Source organism: Anolis carolinensis, unplaced genomic scaffold (genome assembly GCF_035594765.1).
Source record: "Anolis carolinensis isolate JA03-04 unplaced genomic scaffold, rAnoCar3.1.pri scaffold_11, whole genome shotgun sequence".
NCBI classification, from domain to species: Eukaryota; Metazoa; Chordata; class Lepidosauria; order Squamata; family Dactyloidae; genus Anolis; species Anolis carolinensis.
The window spans coordinates 6,652,474-6,677,860 of record NW_026943822.1 but is presented as its reverse complement, the minus strand read 5'-3'; the positions used below and the strand labels follow the sequence as shown (position 1 = coordinate 6,677,860).

The 25,387-nt window shown below is 41.0% G+C and overlaps 1 protein-coding gene across 1 annotated transcript in view; it reads left to right on the top strand.

Moving 5' to 3' along the window:
- rhcg (Rh family C glycoprotein) overlaps positions 1 to 25,387 on the top strand; it is a 53,716-nt gene that overhangs the window by 12,272 nt on the left and 16,057 nt on the right. The window contains exons 2-6 of the mRNA XM_003227052.4: positions 5,704 to 5,890; positions 12,768 to 12,918; positions 18,437 to 18,584; positions 20,239 to 20,405; positions 22,402 to 22,539. Coding sequence (XP_003227100.2) covers positions 5,704 to 5,890; positions 12,768 to 12,918; positions 18,437 to 18,584; positions 20,239 to 20,405; positions 22,402 to 22,539 — 791 coding nt within the window. The remainder of the gene's footprint in view (positions 1 to 5,703; positions 5,891 to 12,767; positions 12,919 to 18,436; positions 18,585 to 20,238; positions 20,406 to 22,401; positions 22,540 to 25,387) is intronic.

The window sequence follows — 25,387 nt, the reverse complement described above, 5'->3', positions numbered from 1 at the left end:
TTCTGGATTAAGCCAGAGACTGTTTAATCATTAAATACCTTCAGGTGATGGCAATGTCGTTTCAGCACTATTCTTCCCCTTTCTTCTTTATAATTTAATGTCTCATGCCGTTTGCTCAGACGCAAATATGTGGTGCCTTTCCGCTGTCCTGATTTGGCAGGGCCAGGCTGGGGACTAATCTCCTTTCGCCCCACTTTTTCAGCGGTTTTTCAGATGTCTTCACTTCACTTCACTTCACTTCACTTTATTTCTGAATTAGTCGCTCTCCACCCGAGTGCTCCGAGCGACTTTCAATTTAAAATATCATTCCACAATATAAAAACATTCAACATAAAAACATTCAACAGTGACTACAGTAGAGTCTCACTTATCCAAGCCTCGCTTATCCAAGTTTCTGGATTATCCAAGCCATTTTTGTAGTCAATGTTTTCTATATATCGTGATATTTTGGTGCTAAATTTGTAGATATAGTAGTTACTACATAACATTACTGCGTATTGAACTACCTTTTCTGTCAGATTTGTTGTATAACATGATGTTTTGGTGCTTAATTTGTAAAATCATAATGTAATTTGATGTTTAATAGGATTTTTCTTAATCTCTCCTTATTATCCAACATATTCGCTTATCCAACATTCTGCTGGCCCGTTTATGTTGGATAAGTGAAACTCTACTGTATTTGGCAAATTAGATCTGATTTACTTAAATGCACAACCAAACAGCCAAGTCTTGAGCGCTTTTCCAAAAGGTCGCAACTCCGACATTGCTCTAAGATATGGAGGCAATGAGTTCCACAGAATTGCAGCATCGGCCGAAAAGGCTCTACGCCTTGTCACTTCCAGGCGTACCTCCCTTGGGCCCGGTACGTATAGGAGATTTTCCTGGGAGGATCGAGGTGACCACTGATGGAAACAAGGAATGAGGCAGTCCCTAAGATATAATGGTCCTTGGCCATTTCGAGCTTTAAATGTTAGGATCAGTCTATCTATATCAGGGGTCCTCAAACTTTTGAAGCAGAGGGCCAGTCCACAGTCCTTCAGACTGTTGAGGGGCCGAATTATCATTTGAAAAAAAATACAAACAAATTCCTATGCATATTGCACATGTCTTATTTGTAGTGCAACAACAACAACAACGAAAGAACAATACAATATTTAAAAATGAAAACAATTTTAACCAACATAAACCTATCAGGATTTCAATGGAAAGTGTGGGCCTGCTACTGGCCAATGAGATAGTCAAGTTAATTAGGATTGTTGTTGTTGTGTGCCTTCAAGTCATTTCAGACTTTGGCCGAGACTAAGTCTAAAATTAATTATTTATTTACTGCATTTATTTACTACATTTATATCCCACTCTTATCACCCAGAAGGGGACTCAGAGCAGCTGTATTTACATACAATATATTATATTATTAGCATAACACAATATTAGCATTATATATTACTATATTGAACTATACCACTATCTATATATATAAAAGAGTGATGGCATCACGGCGACCCACAAAACAACAAAACTACAGGCCCCCCAGCCTCGAAATTTGACAACACAACCCATCATCCACGGCTCTAGGTTGATACAACAAAAAGAAAAGAAAAATAAAGTCCTAATTAGAGAGAGAGGAATAATTGCTTTTATCCAATTGCTGCCAGTTAGAAGGCTAAGCTCCTCCAACTTGGTCTCCTAGCAACCCAATAAAAAATAATAAAAAACACTAAAAATAATTAAAAACACTGAAAAATTAATAAAATAAAATACTATAATAACAGAAAATAACTAAAAATAATACAAGAAAATAATAAAATATAATAAATAAAAAGATAACTTACAATTATACTATTTATATACAATTATACTATAACTTACCACTATACTATTATATAATACGTAATATATAACATATAATTAATATTATTATATGGTATTATTATTAGTATTATATTGTATAGCATAATATTATTATCAATATTATATGTATATACAATATATTATATTATTAAAACTGATATAAAAATATTATATTATAAAACTGAGGGCGGGGGCCAGGTAAATGACCTTGGAGGGCCGCATCCGGCCCCCGGGCCTTAGTTTGGGGACCCCTGCAGTAGTTGATCCAACAAGGAGGAAGGAAGAGGGGGAGGACATGTGGGAAAGCCGTGGCCGTTACATTTTATTTATCTATTGTGTCAGAAGCAAATTGAGGATACAGTTATAATGTATAGAAAAACCACAAACAAAGTTGAGAACTTGGCATGATACAAAATTTCATTTGACTAGAATCTGGCCCCTTGGAGCGCCTCTGGTGTCACTTGTGCATGTGGCAGGGCTCAGGCTACATTGTAGTAGGTGGTCTGTGGTTTGTTGTTCTCTACACTCGCATGTCGTGGACTCCACTTTGTGGCCCCATTTCTTAAGATTGGCTCCGCATCTCGTGGTGCCAGAGCGCAGTCTGTTCAGCACCTTCCAAGTCGCCCAGCCTTCTTTGTGTCCAGGAGGGAGTCTCTCATCCAGCATCAGCCACTAATTGAGGTTACGAGTTTTAGCCTGCCACTTTTGGACTCTTGCTTGCTTAGGTGTTCTTGCAAGTATCTCTGTAGATCATAGGAAGCTGTTTCTTGATTTAAGACTGTGGTGAAGTATGAATTTTAATCCATAAGTATAATTATAGGGAGGTGTTTAAAGAGGTAAGTACTTAAAATAGCATGACTAAGGGGCTGGTGGCCAGCTCAACTCATTCTGAGATGGGTTGCCATGGGAAAGAGGAGGAGCCAATTGCCACTTGGCAAGAGAGGCATTTTTAAAAATAGGCAGTCTGTGGTCAGAGAGTCGCAGGAAAAGCAGGTTCTACTGTGTTAAGAATCAAGAAGGTTTAGGCTTTTAGCCTGTGTGGTTTAGATAGGTCAAGTTGACTTATTTAGGTTATTAGTTAGAGGTTAAAAAAAGGGAAGAGAAACCCAGTAAGAGTCTTTATTGTAACAAAAATAACAGAGGAAAAGAATAAGCTAGTACAGTAGAGTCTCACATCCAACATAAACGGGCCAGCAGAATGTTGGATAAGTGAATATGTTGGATAATAAGGAGGGATTAAGGAAAATCTTATTACACATCAAATTAGGTTATGATTTTATAAATTAAGCACCAAAACATCATGTTTAACAACAAATTTGACTGAAAAAGTAGTTCAATACGCAGTAATGCTATGTAGTAATTACTACATTTACAAATTTAGCACCCAAATATCACGATGTATTGAAAACACTGACTACAAAAATGCGTTGGATAATCCAGAATGTTGGATAAGCGAGTGTTGGATAAGTGAGACTCTACTGTACCTGGAGTGAACTGTTAAAGAAAGAAACACATTTTGAAGTAAATAAGTTTAAAATTTACCTATTGGAAAGAATAGTCCTCTTAAGAGTTGTTTTATGAGAGGTTTTAAAGGTAACCACTAAAGGAATGTGCCTCTAGAAGTTAAGAAACATTGAAACCATTAAGCATCTATACTTCAATAAACTTATTACAGTTTCTCTTAAATCTAAGTCTCTGTTTCTTATACTTTCGAGTCAAGCCTGCTACACATCAAAGGAAGATAAACATCATATTATAGGCTAGTGGCTGTCTTATCGATTTTATAGATTCATTACAAATTGTAGGAGACCCTGACAAATTGTCCCTTCAACCGGTGGCGTCGTTACAAAGACATTCAATCAATCAATTAACTTTATTTTTATATCCTGCCACCATCTCCCTGAAGGGACTCAGGGTGGCTTACACAGGGACAAGCCCAAATAACAACATAGCAAACATGACGTGCACAGTAATCTAACAGTGAATTAAAAACATTCCAACACAAGATAAAACAAACATGACATGACAATGACTTTAAAAGCCTGAGCATCGATTGTTAAGCACGGCAAGAGGTGACTGGTTTGGAGCTCCAAGGTCCATAGTAGAGTCAGAGCGAGTAGAGGAAGAATACGGGGACAAATTTCATTAAAGTTCTATAACATACTAGCTGTACCCGGCCACACGTTGCTGTGGCGAAGTATGGTGGTATGGGAAATAAAGTATTGAGGAATTGGTGGTAGTTAAGGTAAAGGGTCAACGTTTTCCCCTGACATTAAGTCTAGTCATGTGTGACTCTGGAGGTTGGTGCTCATCTCCATTTCTAAGCCGAAGAGCCAGCGTTGTCCGTAGACTCCTCCAAGGTCATGTGGGATGACTGCATGGAGCGGCGTTACCTTCCTGCCGGAGCAGTACCTATCGATGCACTCACATTTGCATGTTTTTGAACTTCTGGGTTGGCAGAAGCTGGGGCTAACAGTGGGGGCTCTCTCCTCTCCCCCAATTCAAACCTGCGGCCTTTCGGTCCAGAAGTTCAGCAGCTCAGCGCTTTAACACGCTGCACCATCAGGGGATATTATTTCCTAAAGGTTGTTAATATACAATATTTCTGATTGGTTTTTAATTTTTGTATGTTGGAGGCAAGTATGAATGCTGCAATTAGGAAAAATGATTAGGATATAATGGCCTTGCAGCTTTAAAGCCTGGCTGTTTCCTCCCTGAGTGAATTTTTTGTTGGGAGGTGTTAGCTGGCCCTGATTGTTTCCTGTCTGGAATTCCCTTGTTTTCAGAGTGGTGTTGTTTGCGATATTTTATGTGCTTCTACTGTCTGTGGCCCTGAGAAAACAGAGGATTTGCCAGACTTTGATGATGGGAATACTTTGTTGGGAGTTGTTAGCTGGCCCTGATTGTTTCCTGTGTGGAATTCTCCTGTTTTCAGAGTGTTGTTCTTTATTTAGTGTTCTGATTTTAGAGATTGTATTGTTCTGTTTTATTATACCACATTAATTTTTATATATTCTGATTTTAGTGTTTTTGAATACTTAGAGCCAGATTGTATTCATTTTCATGGTTGACTGCAACATAATAATAATAATAATAATAATAATAATAATAATAATAATAATGATAGTAATAATAATGACTTTGGTAATACACAGTGCTTCACTCCCTTCTCAGCTTCCTTTCTGGAAGAATCCTTTCTTGAGAGGTGTTAGCTGGCCCTGATTGTTTCCTTTGTGGAATTCCCAATTTCCCTGCTTACAGATTGTTGGTCTTTATTTACTGTCCTGGTTTTAGAGATTATATTGTTCTGCATTATTCTATCCCAGTAATTATTTCATATTAAAGTAGAATCTCACTTATCCAACATTTGCTTATACAATGTTCTGGATTATCCAACGCAGTCTGCCTTTTCATAATCAATGTTTTTGTAGTCAGTGTTTTAAATTCATTGTGATATTTTAGTGGTAAATTTGTAAATACAGTACAGTAGAGTCTCACTTTTTAAAATTTTTTTATTACGTTCCAACAATTAACAAAATTTTAGCGATACATGTCTTATTTCAATATACATAATACCAAAAGTAATTAATGCATAAATGACATTTTAAATGATCCTTTGGAATGTAACAAGTGAATATGTTGGATAATAAGAAGGGATTCAGGAAAAACTGATTAAACATCAAATTAGGTAATCGTTATACAAATTAAGCACCAAAATATCATATTATACAACAAATTTGACAGAAAAAGTAGTTCCATGCGTAGTAATGCTATGTAGTAGCATGCAGCATGATGAGATGGAGATGGGCATATGTGGGCCAATTTTGAATGGAACTTTTTTCTTTGACACAGCTTTCCAAGATGTCCATGTGATGATCTTTGTGGGCTTTGGCTTCCTCATGACGTTCCTTCAGCGCTATGGATTTGGGGCGGTGGGGTTCAACTTCCTCCTCGCAGCTTTTGGGATTCAGTGGGCCCTCCTGATGCAGGGCTGGTTCCACACCTTGGAGAACGGGAAGATCCTTATTGGAGTACAAAGGTAAGCTTGTGTGCGCAGAACCAATTGAAGCCTAAGTCAAAATTGGTTATGGTATTATCGTGGGGTATATTAGTTATGCACGTCTACATAATATGTGCTATGTACTATGAAGAGAGGTGAGGCAGGGAATGGAATCTTTTTGATCCCACCGCTGCCACCAATTGAAGAGGACTGAGGTGACAGGGATGGAATCCTTTTCTATCCCACCGCTGCCACCAATTGAAGAGAGCCCAATTTGTGGTACTCAACTCAGGCAGGGGAAATCTTTTTCTTAAATCCCACTGCTGCCTCCAATTCAGGAGATGTGTGCGCGTGTGAGAGGGAGGGATGGAGGATGTGTGAATGTATGACAGGGATGATTTAGTGGATAAGGAAGGATAACGGAACTGATTGGGTTTAAATGAGTAAAGATGGTAACTTATATAGGAAAGTACGGTAACTTATATAGATAGGTACGGTAACTGCCACCAACGTGAGGCAACAGGCTTACAGAGAGGCAAGGAGACTTATCTTTATGAACAATAACAAAATTCAAGTTTATTTTTGGTGCATAAGCGTATGGTTTCAATCAGTAAACGTTCCGGATCTTAAGTTACAATGTAGTCTTTCTTGAATGGATATTTCTTAAATAACTTCTCTTCAACACAGTATACTAAACTTCCCCCGGTCAGCTTATATTCCCAGCCTTTCCCCTGAGTGACCATAAGCTGCCGTCCTTAGCTGATTTCCACAGCTCCTAATCTTTCCAAAACCTAACCGCAACTGTCCTTTTTAAACCCTCACAGCAACTGAACTTTTTAAAAGGGAATCTGCTCCAACTGTCATCTTAGCCACGCCCCTTTTTCCTCCAGAGAGAGGTTACATTGCCATGGCAACCCGCTGAACACAGCTGGCTTCAATGTGAGACCTGTCTTCATCAATACATAACTCCCCTTTTTCCTTTTAATAAACAAATAAAATCATATCAATAATTCCCATTAACTCATAACATCCTTACATACTATAATAATTAGGGTGATTAACTGAAACATTAATGCTGGCTTCCCAGTGACAATGAATTCTTGCCACACCCTGGACTCTACACAGATATATATTCTTTCCTTTCCTTACTTAGTTTATCCATACCTCACAACCTCTGAGGATGCCTGCCATAGATGTGGGCGAAACGTCAGGAGAGAATACTTCCGGAACATGGCCACACAGCCCGAAAGACATACAACAACCCTATAATAATAGTTAGTACTCTTAGAATATTCATGAGGTAAAAGTTTCTAATGCACAACTTATTTAATCGTTCTTTAGTAATTATTAAGGTTTAATTACATTAATAATATTCATGGGGAAAATAGATTAATGCACTATATACTATATAGAACTTTGGCCTCCTATTCGAGGGACATCATATTGGACATACAGTAGAGTCTCACTTATCCAGCACTCGCTTATCCAACGTTCTGGATTATCCAAAAGTTTCTAATGCACGACTTATTTAATCGTTCTTTAGTAATTATTAGATTTAATTACATTAATAATATTCATGGGGAAAATAGATTAATGCACAATGTACATATATGTATTATGTTTTATAATAGGTAGATTTTACTTGTTTAATTATTCATAGGGAAAATAGTTTAATGCACTATATACTATATAGAATTTTGGCTTCCTATTCGAGGGACATCATATTGGACATACAGTAGAGTCTCACTTATCCAGCACTCGCTTATCCAACGTTCTGGATTATCCAAAAGTTTCTAATGTACGACTTATTTAATCGTTCTTTAGTAATTATTAAGGTTTAATTACATTAATAATATTCATGGGGAAAATAGATTAATGCACAATGTACATATATGTATTATGTTCTATAATAGGTAGATTTTCCTTGTTTAATTATTCATAGGGAAAATAGTTTAATGCACTATATACTATATAGAACTTTGGCTTCCTATTCGAGGGACATCATATTGGTACAGTAGAGTCTCACTTATCCAACACTCGCTTATCCAACGTTCTGGATTATCCAATGCATTTTTGTAGTCAGTGTTTTCAATATATCATAATATTTTGGTGCTAAATTTGTAAATACAGGAATTACTACATAGCATTACTGCGTATTAAACTACTTTTCCTGTCAAATTTGTTGTATAACATGATGTTTTGGTGCTTAATTTGTAAAATCATAACCTAATTTGATCTTTAATAGGCTTTTCCTTAATCCCTCCTTATTATACAAGATATTCGCTTATCCAAGCTTCTGCCGGCCCGTTTAGCTTGGATAAGTGAGACTCTACTGTATTACGTTCTATAATAGGTAGATTTTACTTGTTTAATTATTCATGGGCAAAATAGTTTAATGCACTATCTATATATATAAAAGGGTAATGAAATTTCGGCCTAGGGCAAAACAACAAAACTACACATCCCAGAAACACTAAACTTGGCAGCGCAACCCCTCATCCATGCCTTTACGTTCATACAACAAAAAGAAAACAAAAATAAAGTCCTAATTAGAGGGAGAGGAAGAATTGTTTTTATCCAATTGCTGCCAGTTAGAAGGCTAAGCTCCGCCCACTTGGTCTCCTAGCAACCCACTCAGCCCAGGGGACAGGCAGAGTTAGGCCTCACTTAGGCCTCTTCCACACTGCCTATAAAATACAGATTATCTGATTTTAACTGGATTATATGGCAGTGTAGACTCAAGGCCCTTCCACACAGCTATATAACCCATTTATAATGGAATTAATGTAATGTAAAACCTTTACTCTTTACCTTAACTACCACCAATTCCTCAATACTCAATTTCCCATATGACCATACTTCGCCACAGCAACGCGTGGCCGGGCACAGCTAGTATACTATATAGAACTTTGGCCTCCTATTCGAGGGACATCATATTGGACATAATTGCATTGGCTCAATGCTTTGCGGTCCTGGGATTTGTAGTTTGGCATCTCTCATGATCCCAAACTACAGCCCCATTACCCTATGGCTGTCAGAAACTGGAAGCTCTTAGAATAAAAGAACGCTCACAAAGGCAAATCCTTGGATACAGTTTTATTTCTGTCTTACCATTGGCAATAGAAAGACATGTGTTGTCGAAGGCTTTCATGGCCAGGATCACAGGGTTGTTGTATGCTCTCCAGCCGGAAAACAAACAACAACCCAATAGAAAGACAGCTCTGAAGATTTCCCACCATGGTTGTTGTATGTTTTCTGGGCTGTATGGCCATCTTCTAGAAGTATTCTCTCTTGACGTTTCACCCACATCTATGGCAGGCATCCTCAGAGGTTGTGAGGTATGGAGAAACTAAGCAAGGAAGGTTTATATATCTGTGGAAGTTCCTGGGTGGGGGGAAGAACTCTTGTCTGTTGGAGGCCAGTGTGAATGTTACAATTAATCACCTTGATTAGCATTAAATGGCCTTCCCAGCCTTGTATCGTGGCCTGGGTGAATCCTTTGTTCAGAGTCGTTAGCTGCCCCTGATTGATTCCTGTCTGGATTTCTTCTGTTTTCAGAGTGCTGCTCTTTCTTAATTCTTATTTACTGTTCTGATTTTGGAGGTTTTTTAAAATACTGGTAGCCAGATTTTGTTCATTTTCATGGTTTCCTTCTTTCTGTTGAAGTTGTCCACATGCTTGTGGATTTCAATGGCTTCTCTGTGTAGTCTGACATGATACAGTAGAGTCTCACTTAACCAACATAAACGGGCCGGTAGAACATTGGATAAGCGAATATGTTGGATAATAAGGAGGGATTAAGGAAAAGTCTATTAAACATCAAATTAGGATATGATTTTAAAAATGAAGCACCAAAACATCATGTTATACAGCAAGTTTGACAGAAAAAATAGTTCAATACGCTGTAATGCTATGTAGTAATTACTGTATTTACGAATTTAGCATCAAAATATCATGATGTATTGAAAACATTGACTACAAAAATGCGTTGGATAATCCAGAATGTTGAATAAGTGAGACTCTACTGTAGTTGCTGGAGTGGTCGAGCACAAGCATTATATGGCAGTGTGGATTGTTAAGATTATGTATTCATAACTGTTTGGTTATGGTACTAATATGGCTAGATATTGAAACAGAATAGCGAAAACACAGAAGACTAGGGAGTTATATGAGCAGGGAAAAAACAACAACAAATGTCCAGCCTCCCTTTCTCTTTAAAGAATCATGCGCATAAAATAAGCATCAGAGACACCAAAATCAAAAAAGTAAAGTATGTTTATTCACAATCTTGTATTAGGTTGGTACGGGGAAAACATCTTAGTTCCAAAGGTTACAGTTCAGGATACAAGAAAAACATCTCCTAGGCCAGGATCATGCAGGGCCCATCTCCATCAGGATACTATATATCTCTTAGCATCATGGAAGGTAGAAAAGTTCCATGTGTGTGCGAGCCTCGTGTGTGAGCAACAGCATGCGTGTGGGTGAGCTTGTGGGAGAACAAATAAATTCTTCCCTAATATACCCCAAATTCTAATGTCTACGTGACTACTTGCATTCTCCTAAAGGATGCTCTCCTTGCCCACATGCAAACTCCTAAATTGGGTGCCATAAACCTGGAATGCAGTTTTGGCTCAAATTATTAAGGAACAAACTACAGAAACCATCCCACATAGAAAGGCATGCATGATTGCTTGATAACCCAACATACGGTGTTTCCCCAAAAATAAGACAGTGTCTGATATTAATTTTTTCTCCCAAAGATGCGCTAGGTCTTATTTTCAGGGGATGTCTTATTTTTCCATGAAGAAGAATTCACATTTATTGTTGAACAAAAACATGAATATTTATTATATACTGTAGGGCCCCTGGTGGTGGCGCAGTGTGTTAAAGCGCTGAGCTGCTGAACTTGCAGACCAAAAGGTCCCAGGTTCAAATCCTGGGAGCGGAATGAGCGCCCGCTGTTAGCTCCAGCTCCTGCCAACCTAGCAGTTCGAAAACATGCCAATGTGAGTAGACCAATAGGTACTGCTTCGGCGGGAAGGTAAGGGCGATCCATGCAGTCATGCCGGCCATATGACCTTGGAGGTGTCTACGGACAACGCCGGCTCTTCGGCTTAGAAATGGAGATGAGCACCAACTCCCAGAGTCGGTCACGACTGGACTTAACATCAGGGGAAAACCTTTACCTTTTACCTTTACCTTATTATATACTGTACAGCAGTTGTCATCACAAACCAGCATAACCAGACAAACTGTGAATCCTATCAAGATTTTCTTATTACAGTAGAGTCTCACTTATCCAACGTTCTGGATTATCCAACGCATTTTTGTAGTCAATGTTTTCAATGCATTGTAATATTTTGGTGCTAAATTCGTAAATACAGTAATTACTACATAGCATTAATGTGTAATGAAATACCTTTTCTGTCAAATTTGTTGTATAACATGATGTTTTGGTGCTTAATTTGTAAAATCATAACCTATTTTGATGTTTAATAGGCTTTTACTTAATCTCTCCTTATTATCCAACATATTCGCTTATCCAACGTTTTGCCGGCCCGTTTATGTTGGATAAGTAAGACTCTACTGTACTACCATTATTTCCATGTATATGGTACATACATTTATCAATCCTCCATCCTCTGGTGTTCTGTTTGTCAGGCGTCGGGCATGCTTCCAAACAAAAACTTTGCTAGGTCTTACTTTCGGGGGAGGCCTTATATTTAGCAATTCAGCAAAACCTCTACTAGGTCTTATTTTCTGGGGATGTCTTATTTTAGGGGAAACAGGGTAGATGGGGCCTTAGAAAAATCATCTGCTCACAGTGTCTCCTTGGCACCCTTCCACACTACCCCTACATCCCAGGATCTGGTTCCAGATTATCTGCTTATCCCAAATTTTCTGGCAGTGGAGACTCATATAAATAATCCACTTTGAAGCTGATAGCCTGGGATCAGATCCTGGGATATATGGCAGTCTAGTTTCCCCACAAACCTAGTATATGATGTTCACTGCATTGAGATAAGTCACAAACATAGGAGCATATGTGATGAACATAGGAGCATATGTGAAGGTGCTACCCACCTTCGATGGTGCTGCCCTATCTCCTTCGCCCACCGTTAAGAGCTTGGGTGTCATTTTAGATTCGCAGCTGACAATGGAAGCTCAGATCACTGCTGATAGCAAACAGGCCTTTTTCCACCTACGACAAGCGAGGCAACTGGCACCCTATCTATCTGATGAGGCTCTGGCAACGGTCATCCAGGCCACGGTCACGTCTAGGCTGGACTATTGCAACGCCCTGTATGTTGGCCTTCCGATGTCCACGACCTGAAAGCTCCGTCTTGTTCAGAATGCGGCAGCCAGGCTACTCACAAGCACACCCATGAAATGCCACATAACACCAGTCCTGCAGCATCTGCATTGGCTTCCAACTGATTACCGTGGTCTATATAAGATGCTAGTTCTGACTTTTAAAACTCTTTACGGCCAGGGCCCATCGTACCTTAGGGACCGTCTCTTCTTCTCCCATCATCGGAGGTCACAATAACCATCTCAATGAGACTTACTTTATGTACCGGGTCCTAGAGAAGTGCACTTGGAAAGGACCAGGCGCAGAGCTTTTTCTGTTTCTGCCCCTGCCTTATGGAATGCCTTGCCGCCCTAGATGAGAGCCATGCGTGAGTTGGGGCCTTTTACCCTCGCACTCAAGACCTGGCTCTTTACTAAAGCTTTTGATCTATGTTAATTTTATCAATATTTGTATGTATGTATTTTTACAATTTACAATTTTATCTTGTAAATCGCCTAGAGCATCTTGGTTGGAGGGCGATTAATAAGTAATTAAATGATGATGATGATGATGATGATGATGATTGCCTTGTGTCGACGGCTTCTCTTTCTCTCCCTTTTCCAGCCTGATTGGCGCTGACTTCTGTGTGGCGTCTGTCTGCATTGCCTTTGGTGCCGTCTTGGGCAAAGTCAGCCCCGTTCAGCTGCTCATCATGACACTCTTTCAAGTCACCCTTTTCTCTGTGAATGAATACATCCTGCTGGATCTACTCCATGTAAGATTTTGATTTTGTGTTGTACTGTACATGATTATTTATTGTATTGTTTAATTGTATTATGATATGTTGTTTTTATATTTTGCTATATTGTATTGTCCTGGGCATGGCCCCATGTAAGCCGCCCCGAGTCCCCGTTGGGGAGATGGTGGCGGAGTATAAATAAAGTTTTGTTATTATTATTATTATTATTATTATTATTTTATTATGACACAGCATACAGGATAGACATGCTGGATTTCATATCACAAAATCACAAGTCGAACACTTCCCAAGTGTCTAGGACTGTGTGATGTATTTTCGGATGATGCGCGCAGATCCCAGTAGGGTGGCCTTTTGCAGTTGGCAGATCGTAATTTTGTCAATGTCTATTGTTTCCAAATGCCGGCTGAGATCTTTTGGCACGGCACCCAATGTGCCCATCACCACCGGGACCACCTGCACTGGTTTCTGCCAGAGTCTTTGAAGTTCAATCTTGAGGTCCTGATAGCGGCTGAGTTTTTCCTGTTGTTTTTCGTCAATGCGACTGTCACCTGGGATTGCGACATCAATGATCCAAACCTTTTTCTTTTCCACAACTGTGATGTCTGGTGTGTTGTGTTCCAGAACTTTGTCAGACTGGATTCGGAAGTCCCACAGTATCTTTGAGTGCTCATTTTCCAATACTTTTGCAGGTTTGTGATCCCACCAGTTCTTTGCTGCTGGGAGGTGGTACTTGAGGCATAAGTTCCAATGAATCATTTGGGCCACACATTTCTGCCTCTGTTTGTAGTCTGTCTGTGCAATTTTCTTACAGCAGCTGAGGATATGATCAATGGTTTCGTCGGTTTCCTTGCACAGTCTGCATTTTGGGTCAACAGCTGATTTTTTGATCTTGGCCTGAATTGCCTTTGTTCTGATGTCTTGCTCCTGGGCTGCAAGGATCAGGCCTTCTGTCTCCTTCTTCAGGGTCCCATTTGTGAGCCAGAGCCAGGTCTTCTCCTTATCAGCTATTATTATTATTATTATAAGACTGTTCGGCTTCTCATGAAAATCCAGAAACATCTGTGTTTTGTCCACTCTGTAATAATCAAATGAGCTTATCATTGGGTTTTTAACATATTATAATATCTTTCTCCGCTTTGGGATCAAGTATCCCATGGAAGCATCCCATGTAGGATGCAATGTAGGTGGGGCTGAGAGATGGGGCTGAACTTGCCCTTCCCAAACCAAGGCATTTCAGATGCCTTGTTGAAGGCTTTCATGGCCAGAATCGCTGGGTTGCTGTGAGTTTTCCAAGCTGTATGGCCATATTCCAGCAGCATTCTCTCCTAACGTGTCATCACAACAAACTCTGAGGATGCCTGCCATAGATGTGGGTGAAACGTCAGGAGAGGATGCTGCTGGAACATGGCCATAAGGTAAAGGTAAAGGTTTCCCCTGACATTAAGTCCAGTCGTGACCGACTCTGGGGGTTGGTGCTCATCTCCATTTCTAAGCCAAAGAGCCGGCGTTGTCCACAGACACCTCCAAGGTCATGTGGCCGGCATGACTGCATGGAGCACTGTTACCTTCCCGCCGGATCTATTGATCTATTCACATTTGCATGTTTTCGAACTGCTAGGTTGGCAGGAGCTGGGGCTAACAGCGGGTGCTCATTCCAGTCCCAGGATTTGAACCTGGGACCTTTTGGTCCACAAGTTCAACAGCTCAGCACTTTAACACACTGTGCCACCAGGGGCCCCTGAAACATGCCCATACAGCCCAGAAAACTCACAGCAACCCATTTCAGATGTGTTGGAAGATGATCCCCAAGATATTCAACTGGCCTCACTGGGGTAATTCAAAACTTCAGGTTGGAAAGGTTGATTTAATGACACTTAAAAAAGAACATGAAGTAGACCTGTCGCGGATCCACCCAAAGGCTTGTCCACTCCAACATTGTGTTCCATAAGCAGGCCAGGAGCATCCTCATGCATCTTCTAATTGTTGTCATCATTTGCCTTCAATGTGTTTTTGACTTATGGTAACAATAAGTTTTCTTGGCAATATTTCTCCATGGGAGGTTTGCCATTGCCTTTCTCTGAAGCTAGAAGAGCAAGATTGACCTAAGGTTGCTGAGTGGGCTTCCACTCAGGGTCTCCTGGAACCCAAGAGTGGCTCTGTACTTAATGCAACTTTAATTGCCATGTTTCAATGCTTTGGATTCACGGGAGTTGTGGTTTTACAAGGACTTTAGTCTTCTCTGCCAAAGAGTGCTAATGCTTCACCAAACTGCAACTCCCTGGATTCCATAGTATTGAGCCATGGCAGTTAAAATGGTATCAGACTGCATTGATTTTATAGTATAAACACACCTTTGAGGACTATATCTTTGGGTCACATACTCTGAATTGGGCCAGACATCATTCCTGGGTGTCCGGATGATATGCAGGGATTTCCAGCCCCCAAAGCAGGATCAAGCCAGTAACAAATTGTTAAAAAAGTAATGGATGGCTGGGACTTCACCCAGCCGAATGCAAATGGGAGCCTAGCCAGCCCCAGGGCCAGGAAGAGAAGCGCCAATCTGGACCAGACCCAGATTTTGTGACCTGTGGAGGAGGAATAGCAGAATCATAAAGTCGGAAGAGATCACAAAGGCTACCTGGGGTCTCAGACCGAAAGTCCCCTTCTGTACGTGTGTGGCCTTTGTATCCTGATTCCTTGCCCCTGGCCCCCTCCCAGAGCCAAAACATCTCTCAGATAAGGCTGACCTTTGCAGAATGTGGTTGCACAAGCAGAGGTGCACTTCGGGCCAATTATGCACAAAGGTTAAAGTCCAAGAGATCCTTCAAACTGTCAGGTAGCCCTTATCAGTTAAGGAAATCAGTGGTTCCAATGCAAGAAGCAAGCTTAAAATAGATTTGGTGAGATCTATACCAGGGGTCTCCAAACTACGGCCCGGGGGCCACATGTGGCCCATCGAAGCCATTTATCCGGCCCACACGGCACAAAGGCTGAAAGGGGTTGTGTTAAATGCCCCAAAGGGTCTCTTCCAACCCTTATTATTGTTATTATTATTATTATTATTATTATTATTATTATTATTATTACTATTGTTACTATTATTATTAACATTGAGGCTGGGTGGCCTTCTGTCAGGGGTGCTTTTCTTGTGCTTTTGGTGCACAAAGGCAGGGGGGTTGGACTAAATGGCCCAAGGAGTCTCTTCCAACCCTCATTATTATTATTATTATTATTATTATTATTATTATTATTATTATTGTATGACACAGCAAACAAGATAGATGTGCTGGATTTCGTATCACAAAATCACAAGTCGAACACTTCCCAAATGTCTAGGACTGTGTGATGTATTTTCAGATGATGCGTGCAGATCCCAGCAGGGTGGCCTTTTGCAGTTGGCAGATTGTGATTTTGTCAATGTCTACTGTTTCCAAATGCCGGCTGAGATCTTTTGGCACGGCACCCAATGTGCCGATCACCACCAGGACCACCTGCACTGGTTTCTGCCAGAGTCTTTGAAGTTCAATCTTGAGGTCCTGATAGCGGCTGAGTTTTTCCTGTTGTTTTTCGTCAATGCGGCTGTCACCTGGGATTTTTATTATTATTATTATCATTATTATTATTGCTCGGTGGCCATCTAGACAACTATAGTCTGGCCCTCCAGTGGTCTGAGGGATCATGAACTGGCCCCCAGTTTTAAAAGTTTGGGGACCCCTGATCTATACTATAGGGAGCCCCCCGATGGCGCAGCAAATAAACCATTGGGCTGCTGAACTTTCTGACTGAAAGGTCGCTGGTTCGAATACAGGGAGTGGGGTAAGCTCCCGCTGTTAGCCCCAGCTTCTGCCAACCTAGCAGTTCGAAAACATGCCAATGTGAGTAGATCAATAGGTACTGCAGGAAGGTAACAGCGCTCCATGCAGTCATGCCTGTGGCCACATGACCTTGGAGGTGTCTATGGACAACGCCAGCTCTTTGGCTTAGAAATGGAGATGAGCACCAACCCCCAGAGTCGGACGTGACTGGACTTAATGTCAGGGGAAACCTTTACCTTTATGATAATGATGATGGTGATGATGATAATAATAATAATAATAATAATAATAATAATAATAATAATAATACAGTAGAGCCTCACTTATCCAAGCTAAATGGGCCAGCACAAGCTTGGATAAGCTAATATCTTGGATAATAAGGACGGATTAAGGAAAAGCCTATTAAACATCAAATTAGATTATGATTTTACAAATTAAGCACCAAAACATCATGTTATACAACAAATTTGACAGAAAAAGCAGTTCAATATGCAGTAATGTTATGTTATATTTACTGTATTTACGAATTTAGCACAAAAATATCACAATATATTGAAAACATTGACTACAAAAATGGCTTGGATAATCCAGAAACTTGGATAAGCGAGGCTTGGATAAGTGAGACTCTACTGTAATAATAATAAAACTTTATTTATATCCTGCCACCATCTCCCAGAGGGACTCGGGGCGACTCACAAAACACTCAAGATGTGACACAAAATATAAAATAAAACAAGTGCAAAACAAAACATAGGCAATAAACAGTCAACACTTTTATTGCTTTTATTGTTATCTGCTTTGTATTTCTTTTTAGAAAGATAAAGCATAATAATAATAATAATAATAATAATAATAATAATAATAAAATCAGCTGATGACCCAAAATGCAAACTGTGCAAGGAAACTGACGAAACCATTGATCATTTCCTCAGCTGCTGTAAGAAAATCGCACAGACAGACTACAAACAGAGGCAAAACTATGTGGCCCAAAGGATTCATTGGAACTTATGCCTCAAGTACCACCTGCCAGCAGTAAAGAACTGGTGGGATCACAAACCTGCAAAAGTATTGGAAAATGAGCACGCAAAGATACTGTGGGACTTCTGAATCCAGACTGACAAAGGTCTGGAACACAACACACCAGACATCACAGTTGTGGAAAGGAAAAAGGCTTGGATCATTGATGTTGCCATCCCAGGTGACAGTCGCATTGACGAAAAACAACAGGAAAAACTCAGCCGCTATCAGGACCTCAAGATTGAACTTCAAAGACTCTGGCAGAAACCAGTGCAGGTGGTCCCGGTGGTGATCAGCACATTGGGTGCCGTGCCAAAAGATCTCAGCCGGCATTTGGAAACAATAGACATTGACAAAATCACAATCTGCCAACTGCAAAAGGCCACTCTGCTGGGATCTGCACGCATCATCCGAAAATACATCACACAGTCCTAGACACTTGGGAAGTGTTCGACTTGTGATTTTGTGATACGAAATCCAGCATATCTATCTTGTTTGCTGTGTCATAATAAAATATAATAATAATAATAATAATAATAATAATAATAATAATAATAATAATAATAATAGGAGGAGGAGGAACAACAATAACAACAACTTGTTACTTCCCTCAAGAAGAAACGTAGTGAAGTATTGCATCCCTGCGTGGAGAGGAAACCTTTTTGGAGGCTGAAACCCTTTTGTGTTTTCTATTGGTGCAGGTTAAAGATGCAGGTGGATCCATGACCATCCATACATTTGGTGCTTACTTTGGGCTGACTGTGACTGCTGTTTTGTATCGACCCCATTTGGACCAGACCAAAGATAAGCAGGGTTCCCACTACCACTCAGACCTCTTCTCCATGATTGGTGAGCTTTAGTTTCTATATTACCTCCCAAAACAAGCGTCTTAGACTTGTGTGGTGTTGCTCAGGATGTGTTGGTTGTCTTTTGTCTCCTGCTGAAGATCCCTCAGACATTTCCGGAGTGCAGTTCCCATCATTCCAAAGCCGATTGGTGTCTTTCCCCAACTCCTTGTGTGCTGTTCCTTCAAAGAAAGTGAAGAATATTTGGGAGGCCATTTGATGCAGCAAATACTGTATATACTCGAGTATAAGCCTAGTTTTTCAGCCCTTTTTTTAAGACTGAAAAAGCCCCCTCGGCTTATACTCAGGTGAGGGTCCTGGTTGGCTTATATTTGGGTCAGCTTATACCCGAGAATATATGGTACCTTTATTATTTTTCTCTATTATTATTGGTATTCTTACATTTATTATTTTTCTCTATTATTGTTGCTACTATTACATTTATTTTACTCTACTTTTATTGTTATTATTAATACATTTATTATTTCCCTCTGATCTTCTTATTATTATATTTATTATTTTACTCTATTTATTACTACATGTATTATTTTACTGTAATTATTATTATTAATATTACATGCATTATTTTACTCTATTATTATTAAAAGGATACATAAGCACATTTACACTGAAGAAGATGAGAATAATGATTTAATCAGAGTTGGACAATCTTATCTTAAATTATTTATTTATTTATTTATTTACAGTATTCCGCCTTTCTCACCCCGAAGGGGACTCAGGGCAGATCACATTACAGTAGAGTCTCACTTATCCAACACTTGCTTATCCAACGTTGTGGATTATCCAACGCATTTTTGTAGTCAATGTTTTCAATATATCATGATATTTTGGTGCTAAATTAGTAAATACACTAATTACTACATAGCATTACTGCATATTGAACTACTTTTTCTGTCAAATTTGTTGTATAACATGATGTTTTGGTGCTTAATTTGTAAAATCATAACCTAATTTGGTGTTTAATAGGATTTTCCTTAATCTCTCCTTATTATCCAACATATTCGCTTATCTGACATTCAGCCGGCTCGTTTACGTTGGATAAGTGAGACTCTACTGTATATACATATAGGGCAAACATTACACATATAGGGCCCATATACACATAGAACTGAGACAGAGACAGACGCAGAGGCAATTTAACCTTCTCCTGAGGGGATGTCGATTCTGGCCACAGGGGGAGCAACTGCTTCATCATCCACTGTGACGACACTTCCTCATTCCAACGTCGTAAATTAGTTAAATTTGCCTCCCCACTTTATAAGAGGTACCTTATTTCCTACTTGATAGATGCAACTATCTTTTGTGTTACTAGGTCGGCAACGAGCAGGGGCTATTTTTTAATTTTTTAAATTGATGGGTGCTCACCCTCCCACGAGCTGGCCTCGAACTCATGACCTCATGGTCAGAGTGATTTATTGCAGCAGGCTGCTCATGTAAATATTGAAAAACATTTAACCTACTGATGCCTAAGTTAATGTAATTTTATTGATATCTGTTTTTATTTCTGAAATTTACCACTCTCGTCTTATACTTGAGTCAATGTTTTCCCAGTTTTTTTGTGGTAAAATAAGGTGCTTATAAAATTTGGGTCAGCTTATACTTGAATATATACGGTAAGTGCTCGCCTTCTCTTCTAGGCACGTTGTTTCTATGGATGTACTGGCCCAGCTTTAACTCGGCCATTTCCGACCATGGGGATGCCCAGCACCGAGCGGCTATCAACACGTATTGCTCCCTAGCATCCTGTGTCCTCACCACGGTGGCCTTCTCCAGCCTGTTGCAAAAGAAGGGCAAGCTGAACATGGTGAGCAAAGGCTGGCGCTCTTCATGTTTTCCACAATTAGCATAGAGTTCATGACATTTGTATGCTTCTATTCTTGCAGTATGCACAAGGAAGAGTTTCATGGGACCATAACAGTTATTGGGAGGCATATATAAATGCTTTTGTGTGGTCAGGATAGATGTTGAAGCGAGTGACAATGGAGGTGCTCCTATCACTAAGAGAGAGACAGAGAGAGACAACTTCCCTGAGCATCTAATGCCGCCTCAGGGGCATCTTCTTCGAATGGGGAACATAGTTGTGTGTGGACCACGCCATTCAGTGCCTCTTGAACCAGTTCATTGCCCTTAGTTATGATGGAGTTTACTCTCCCACAACCAGTCCTAGAACAAGATTCAAAATGTCACCCCATATTATTTATTTATTTATTTATGGAATTATTACCATCTGACAGATGGTACAGGGTGACAAAGGCAAGGACAAACAGACCGAGAGAGAGCTTTTATCCTAGAGCTGTAACTATATTGAACTCCATGTGGCATTGGGGGCTGTGTGGTGGTGGTGGTAAGTTTCCCCAGTTGTTTGTGTTCAGTTCAGTTCAGCAATTTATTACGGTCTATGCACTGAGCTGCAGACTGAAAGGTCCCAGGTTCAAGCCCCGGGAGCGGCGGGAGCGGCTGCTGTTAGCCCCAGCTCCTGCCAACCTAGCAGTTCGAAAACATGCAAATGTGAGTAGATCAATAGGTACCGCTCCGGCAGAAAGGTAAGGGCGCTCCATGCAGTTATGGAGGTGTCTACGGACAGCACCGGCTCTTCGGCTTAGAAATGGAGATGAGCACCAACCCCCAGAGTTAGACATGACTAGACTTAACGTCAGGGGAAACCTTTACCTTTACCTATGACCCGAATAAATGGGCACAGGTGCCCGAAAAGGGGAATTCCAGTTCCCATAAAAGTCAGATAAAAGAACAAGTTAAAAGCATGCTATAATAAAAACAAATTAAAAGCAGACTGTTAGCAGGGTCAGCTAATAGTAAATATCGGTCCACTAAGAGGCTCTGGAGGGGGATAGAGGGAGCATTTGCAGTCTTTCAGTTATAACAGATTGCTCTGGCTACAGGCCCTGTGGGGTCAGTTATCGTCCGTCTGATGGAAATTGCTGCCGCACAGAACCTGGCGACACTATAGGTTATTGCAGAACAGGAGTCTGAGAGCAGCAGAGAGGTGTAGTATCTTTCAGTGTGTCCTGGATGTTTTAAAAGCCAAGGAGCGATGAAATTGATTCTAATATCTCTATAAAACATACACTGGAGGAGCACGTGCTCGATTGTTTCAATATGGCCAGACTCACAAGGGCATAGTTTCTCCAGAGCAGGGGTCTTCCGGTACCTCCCCTCCAGTACTGCCAATGGGAGGGCGTGGCATCTTGTAAGAGTGAAGGCTTTACGATGATTAGGCACCTCCAGGTTTGTTAAATAAGCCATGGGAGCGATGTTATATCTGTTGTCTGCACTAATGTTAAAGATTGGAGAGCACAGTTTTTTGTGGTAAAATTAGGTGCCCCGACTTATATTAGGGTCGGCTTATACTCAAGTATATACGGTAAGGTTTCTAGAATTCTCACGGATAGTGGTTCTTGAACCATTTCCCATTGACCTTCAGTCATCCATGTGCTTCAGTTGCAATGGAACAGAAGTATAAATAGTCCAATTTCAGCATTTTTCATGTTCACAGATGGACCGAGGCCATCACTGGTTGGAGCTGCATTTGTTGTCTTGTGCTCACTTTGGTAGTTTAGGATTTGGCAGTGGTTGGGCCCAGATCAACACAGAACCTTGCTTCATGCACCGTGATCATAGACCAACTGCACATTAGTAAGGTCAGCAGTGATCCAAACATCTCACGCTCTCCTCCAGCCGCAAGATCCGACAGCAACGGACAGGTCTCACTTTTGCTACCCCAAAAGTGAAGGTGATGCTTAAGGTTCTTCAGGACTAAAAGAACTATATTGTTTACACAGGTGCACATTCAAAATGCCACTCTGGCTGGCGGTGTGGCTGTAGGGACCGCTGCAGAGATGATGCTGACCCCATATGCCTCTCTCATTATTGGCTTCATCTGCGGTATTGTGAGCACCGTTGGATTTGTTTACTTCACGGTAAGGCAACATGCAGCCCTCATGAAGCCTCTTCTTTGTACCCACTCCTGAAGACTAGAGAAGTGTTTAAACCACAGGGAGTCATGTTCCAAGAAGCATGCGGCTTCTGTAGACTGAGGTGCACAACCAGGACCGGCCTTAGGTAATTTTCAAGTGTAAGCGAACAGAATTTTGCCCCCCCCCCCCAACCAATCACCGAAAAATAAAAGCATTGGATAAGTGAAAATGTTGGCTAATAAGGAGGGATTAAGGAAAAGCCTATTAAACATCAAATTACATTATGATTTTACAAATTAAGCACCAAAACATCATGTTTTACAACAAATTGACAGAAAAAGCAGGTCAATACATGGTAATGTTATGTAGGAATTACTATATTTGCGTATTTAGCACCAAACATTGAACTGGGATATAGAGCAGTGTGGACTCAGATAATCCAGTTCAAAGCAGATATTGTGGGTTATTCTGCTTTGATATTCTGGGTTATATGGCTGTATGGAAGAGCCCTGAGGATCCTTCCACACAGCCATATAACCCAGAATATCAAGGCAGATAATCCACAATTAAAAGGCCACCGAAAGGGAATCTGGCCCCCGGTATTAAAAAAAAAAACTCTAAAATCAGGACAGTAAATAAAGAACACCACTCAGAAAACAGAGGAATTCCAGAAAGGAAACAATCAGGGCCAGCTAAAACCTCCCAACAATAGATTCCCCCAGACAGGAAGCAGACAGGCTTTGAAGTTGCAAAGCCATTCAATGCTAATCAAGGTGGCCACTTACAACATTCACACTTGCCTCAAGGACTGACATTCCACATATATATAAACCCCACTTGCCTAGTTTCCAAGAGACCTCGTTGGAAATGGCATGTGCGAACAAAAAGTTGGCTTTAGGGCACTTGGAGGCACTCCCCCCCCCCAAAATGATGGCGTCTGAGGCAACCGCCTAAATTGCCTTATGGTTGAACCGCCCCTGTGCACGACCCCTGCACATCCTTTTGCTTTCCCTAGCAGTATGTCTTTAAAAAACTGAAATAAGATGTAAACTTTTAGCCTCTTCTAATGAGGGTGTAAGATGGTGGCACAGTCTGCAGTGTGTTTAGGGGATGGGAAATTGCCCTCCAGATCCACTAGAATGGCCCGTTCCATTGCTAAAGGGCTTCTCCGCTAAGCCTTTTTTGGGGGTATGTGTTGGACTACAGTTCCTATAGACACCAACCAAAAGAACCAATGGGGATGTTGGAATTGGTAGCCCAGCACCCTTGGTGCATCCCCAGGTTGATGGAAATCAGCTGTCAATACTGATCTTCCAAGATGAGAAATGCGGAACCAACACATATACTTTAACCAATGCAACAATCTTGAGTCCCCTAGGGTGAGAAAGGCAGGATAGAAATGATGTAAATAAATAAATAACGCTTCACCTTAGAATTTGGAACTGAGCACTTCATTTGTCAGCTCGCTTCCGGTATACTGCCCATGACAGATCTGGAACATCTCCCAGAACCTTCCACAATGGACCTCTGTTCTGTGGCAGATGCTCAGAGATTCCTTGGCAAGAGGAACTCAAGTAGAAGGTGTTTTTTGGAAGAGTGGATTTTCTTAGGCCACCATGTTTAACTTAAGAGGGAAGTTACTGTTTGTCAAGAATTCTATGGATCCCCTTTTAGTCTTAGGATTAGATTCAGTTTCAGAGTTTTCAGAAAGGAAGTAGGGCAGATGAAACAACGGTGGGAAGATGGAACCAATACCACCCACACAGGAAAATAGAAAGCCAGAGGCGAGAGTATGAAAGGAGGTGTCTTGGGCGGTTGGCTAGCTGAAACTTAAGACCATCCTTTTGTTTCAGATCTGATTGCAATCTATCTATCTATATAAATCTGTTCTGACCACTTCTACCTTAATAAAAACAGCGAAACTACAAAACCCAGAACCACTAAATTTGGCAACACAACACATGGTCCTCCCCGCTGTGTTTAAATGACAAAACCAAAAGTCAATTCAAGATCCATGTCCCTCAAAATCCCAAAATTTCAAAAAAAACAATGTGCGCATGTGCAGAGGAAAACAAAGGGGGAAAGCTTTGCCCAACTGAAGCTTCAAAAAACTTAGGGACATACTAAACATACTTGGGAGGAGGGAGGGCGAACTACAACTCCCACAATCCCTAACCAGCCTGCCCCCCCCCCTCCTCCTCCTTTCCTTCCTACCTTCCTTGGCGGAGGCGTTGGGGCATTCCAGCTGAAGCGGAATCCTTTAATCCCCGCTTGGAAGGCACCCAAAGGCCAGCCACCCACCCACTCAGCCGCACCCCCCTTCCTTCTCGCCTCTTTTCTGCCGGGAAGGAGGCCCACCCCTAACCCTCCCGGCAGAGGGCCAGCCAGCCTCTGCTTGAGAACCTCCGCCCCCTTCGGCACTCCTTTATATCCCAGATCTGGCAATGGAGACTCAGCTCATCCATCTGAGCAGATAATCTGGGATTATAAGGGAATGTGGAAGGGGCTCCGCAGAAGGAAGGGCCCCAGAGTAGTGGGGGGAAAGAGATCCCACTTGAGTTGGAAGGGAGCCCACAAGGCCATCCAGCCGTTCCCCCTTCCTCCTGCCATGAAGGATTCCACACACATACACACATCCCAAACCCCTGTCCCTAGGGAAAGAGAAAGGAAAGAAGGGAGGAAGGAAGAAAGAGAGAGAGAGGGAGTGGAGTGAAGGAAAGAAGGAAGGAAGGGAGACACAGAGAGAGAGAGAAGGAAGGGAAGAAAGAGGGAGGGAGGGTGGGAGGGAAAGAAGAGCGGTATATAAATTAAAGAAGGAAAGAAATGAAGAAGGAAGGGAGGAAGGAAGAAG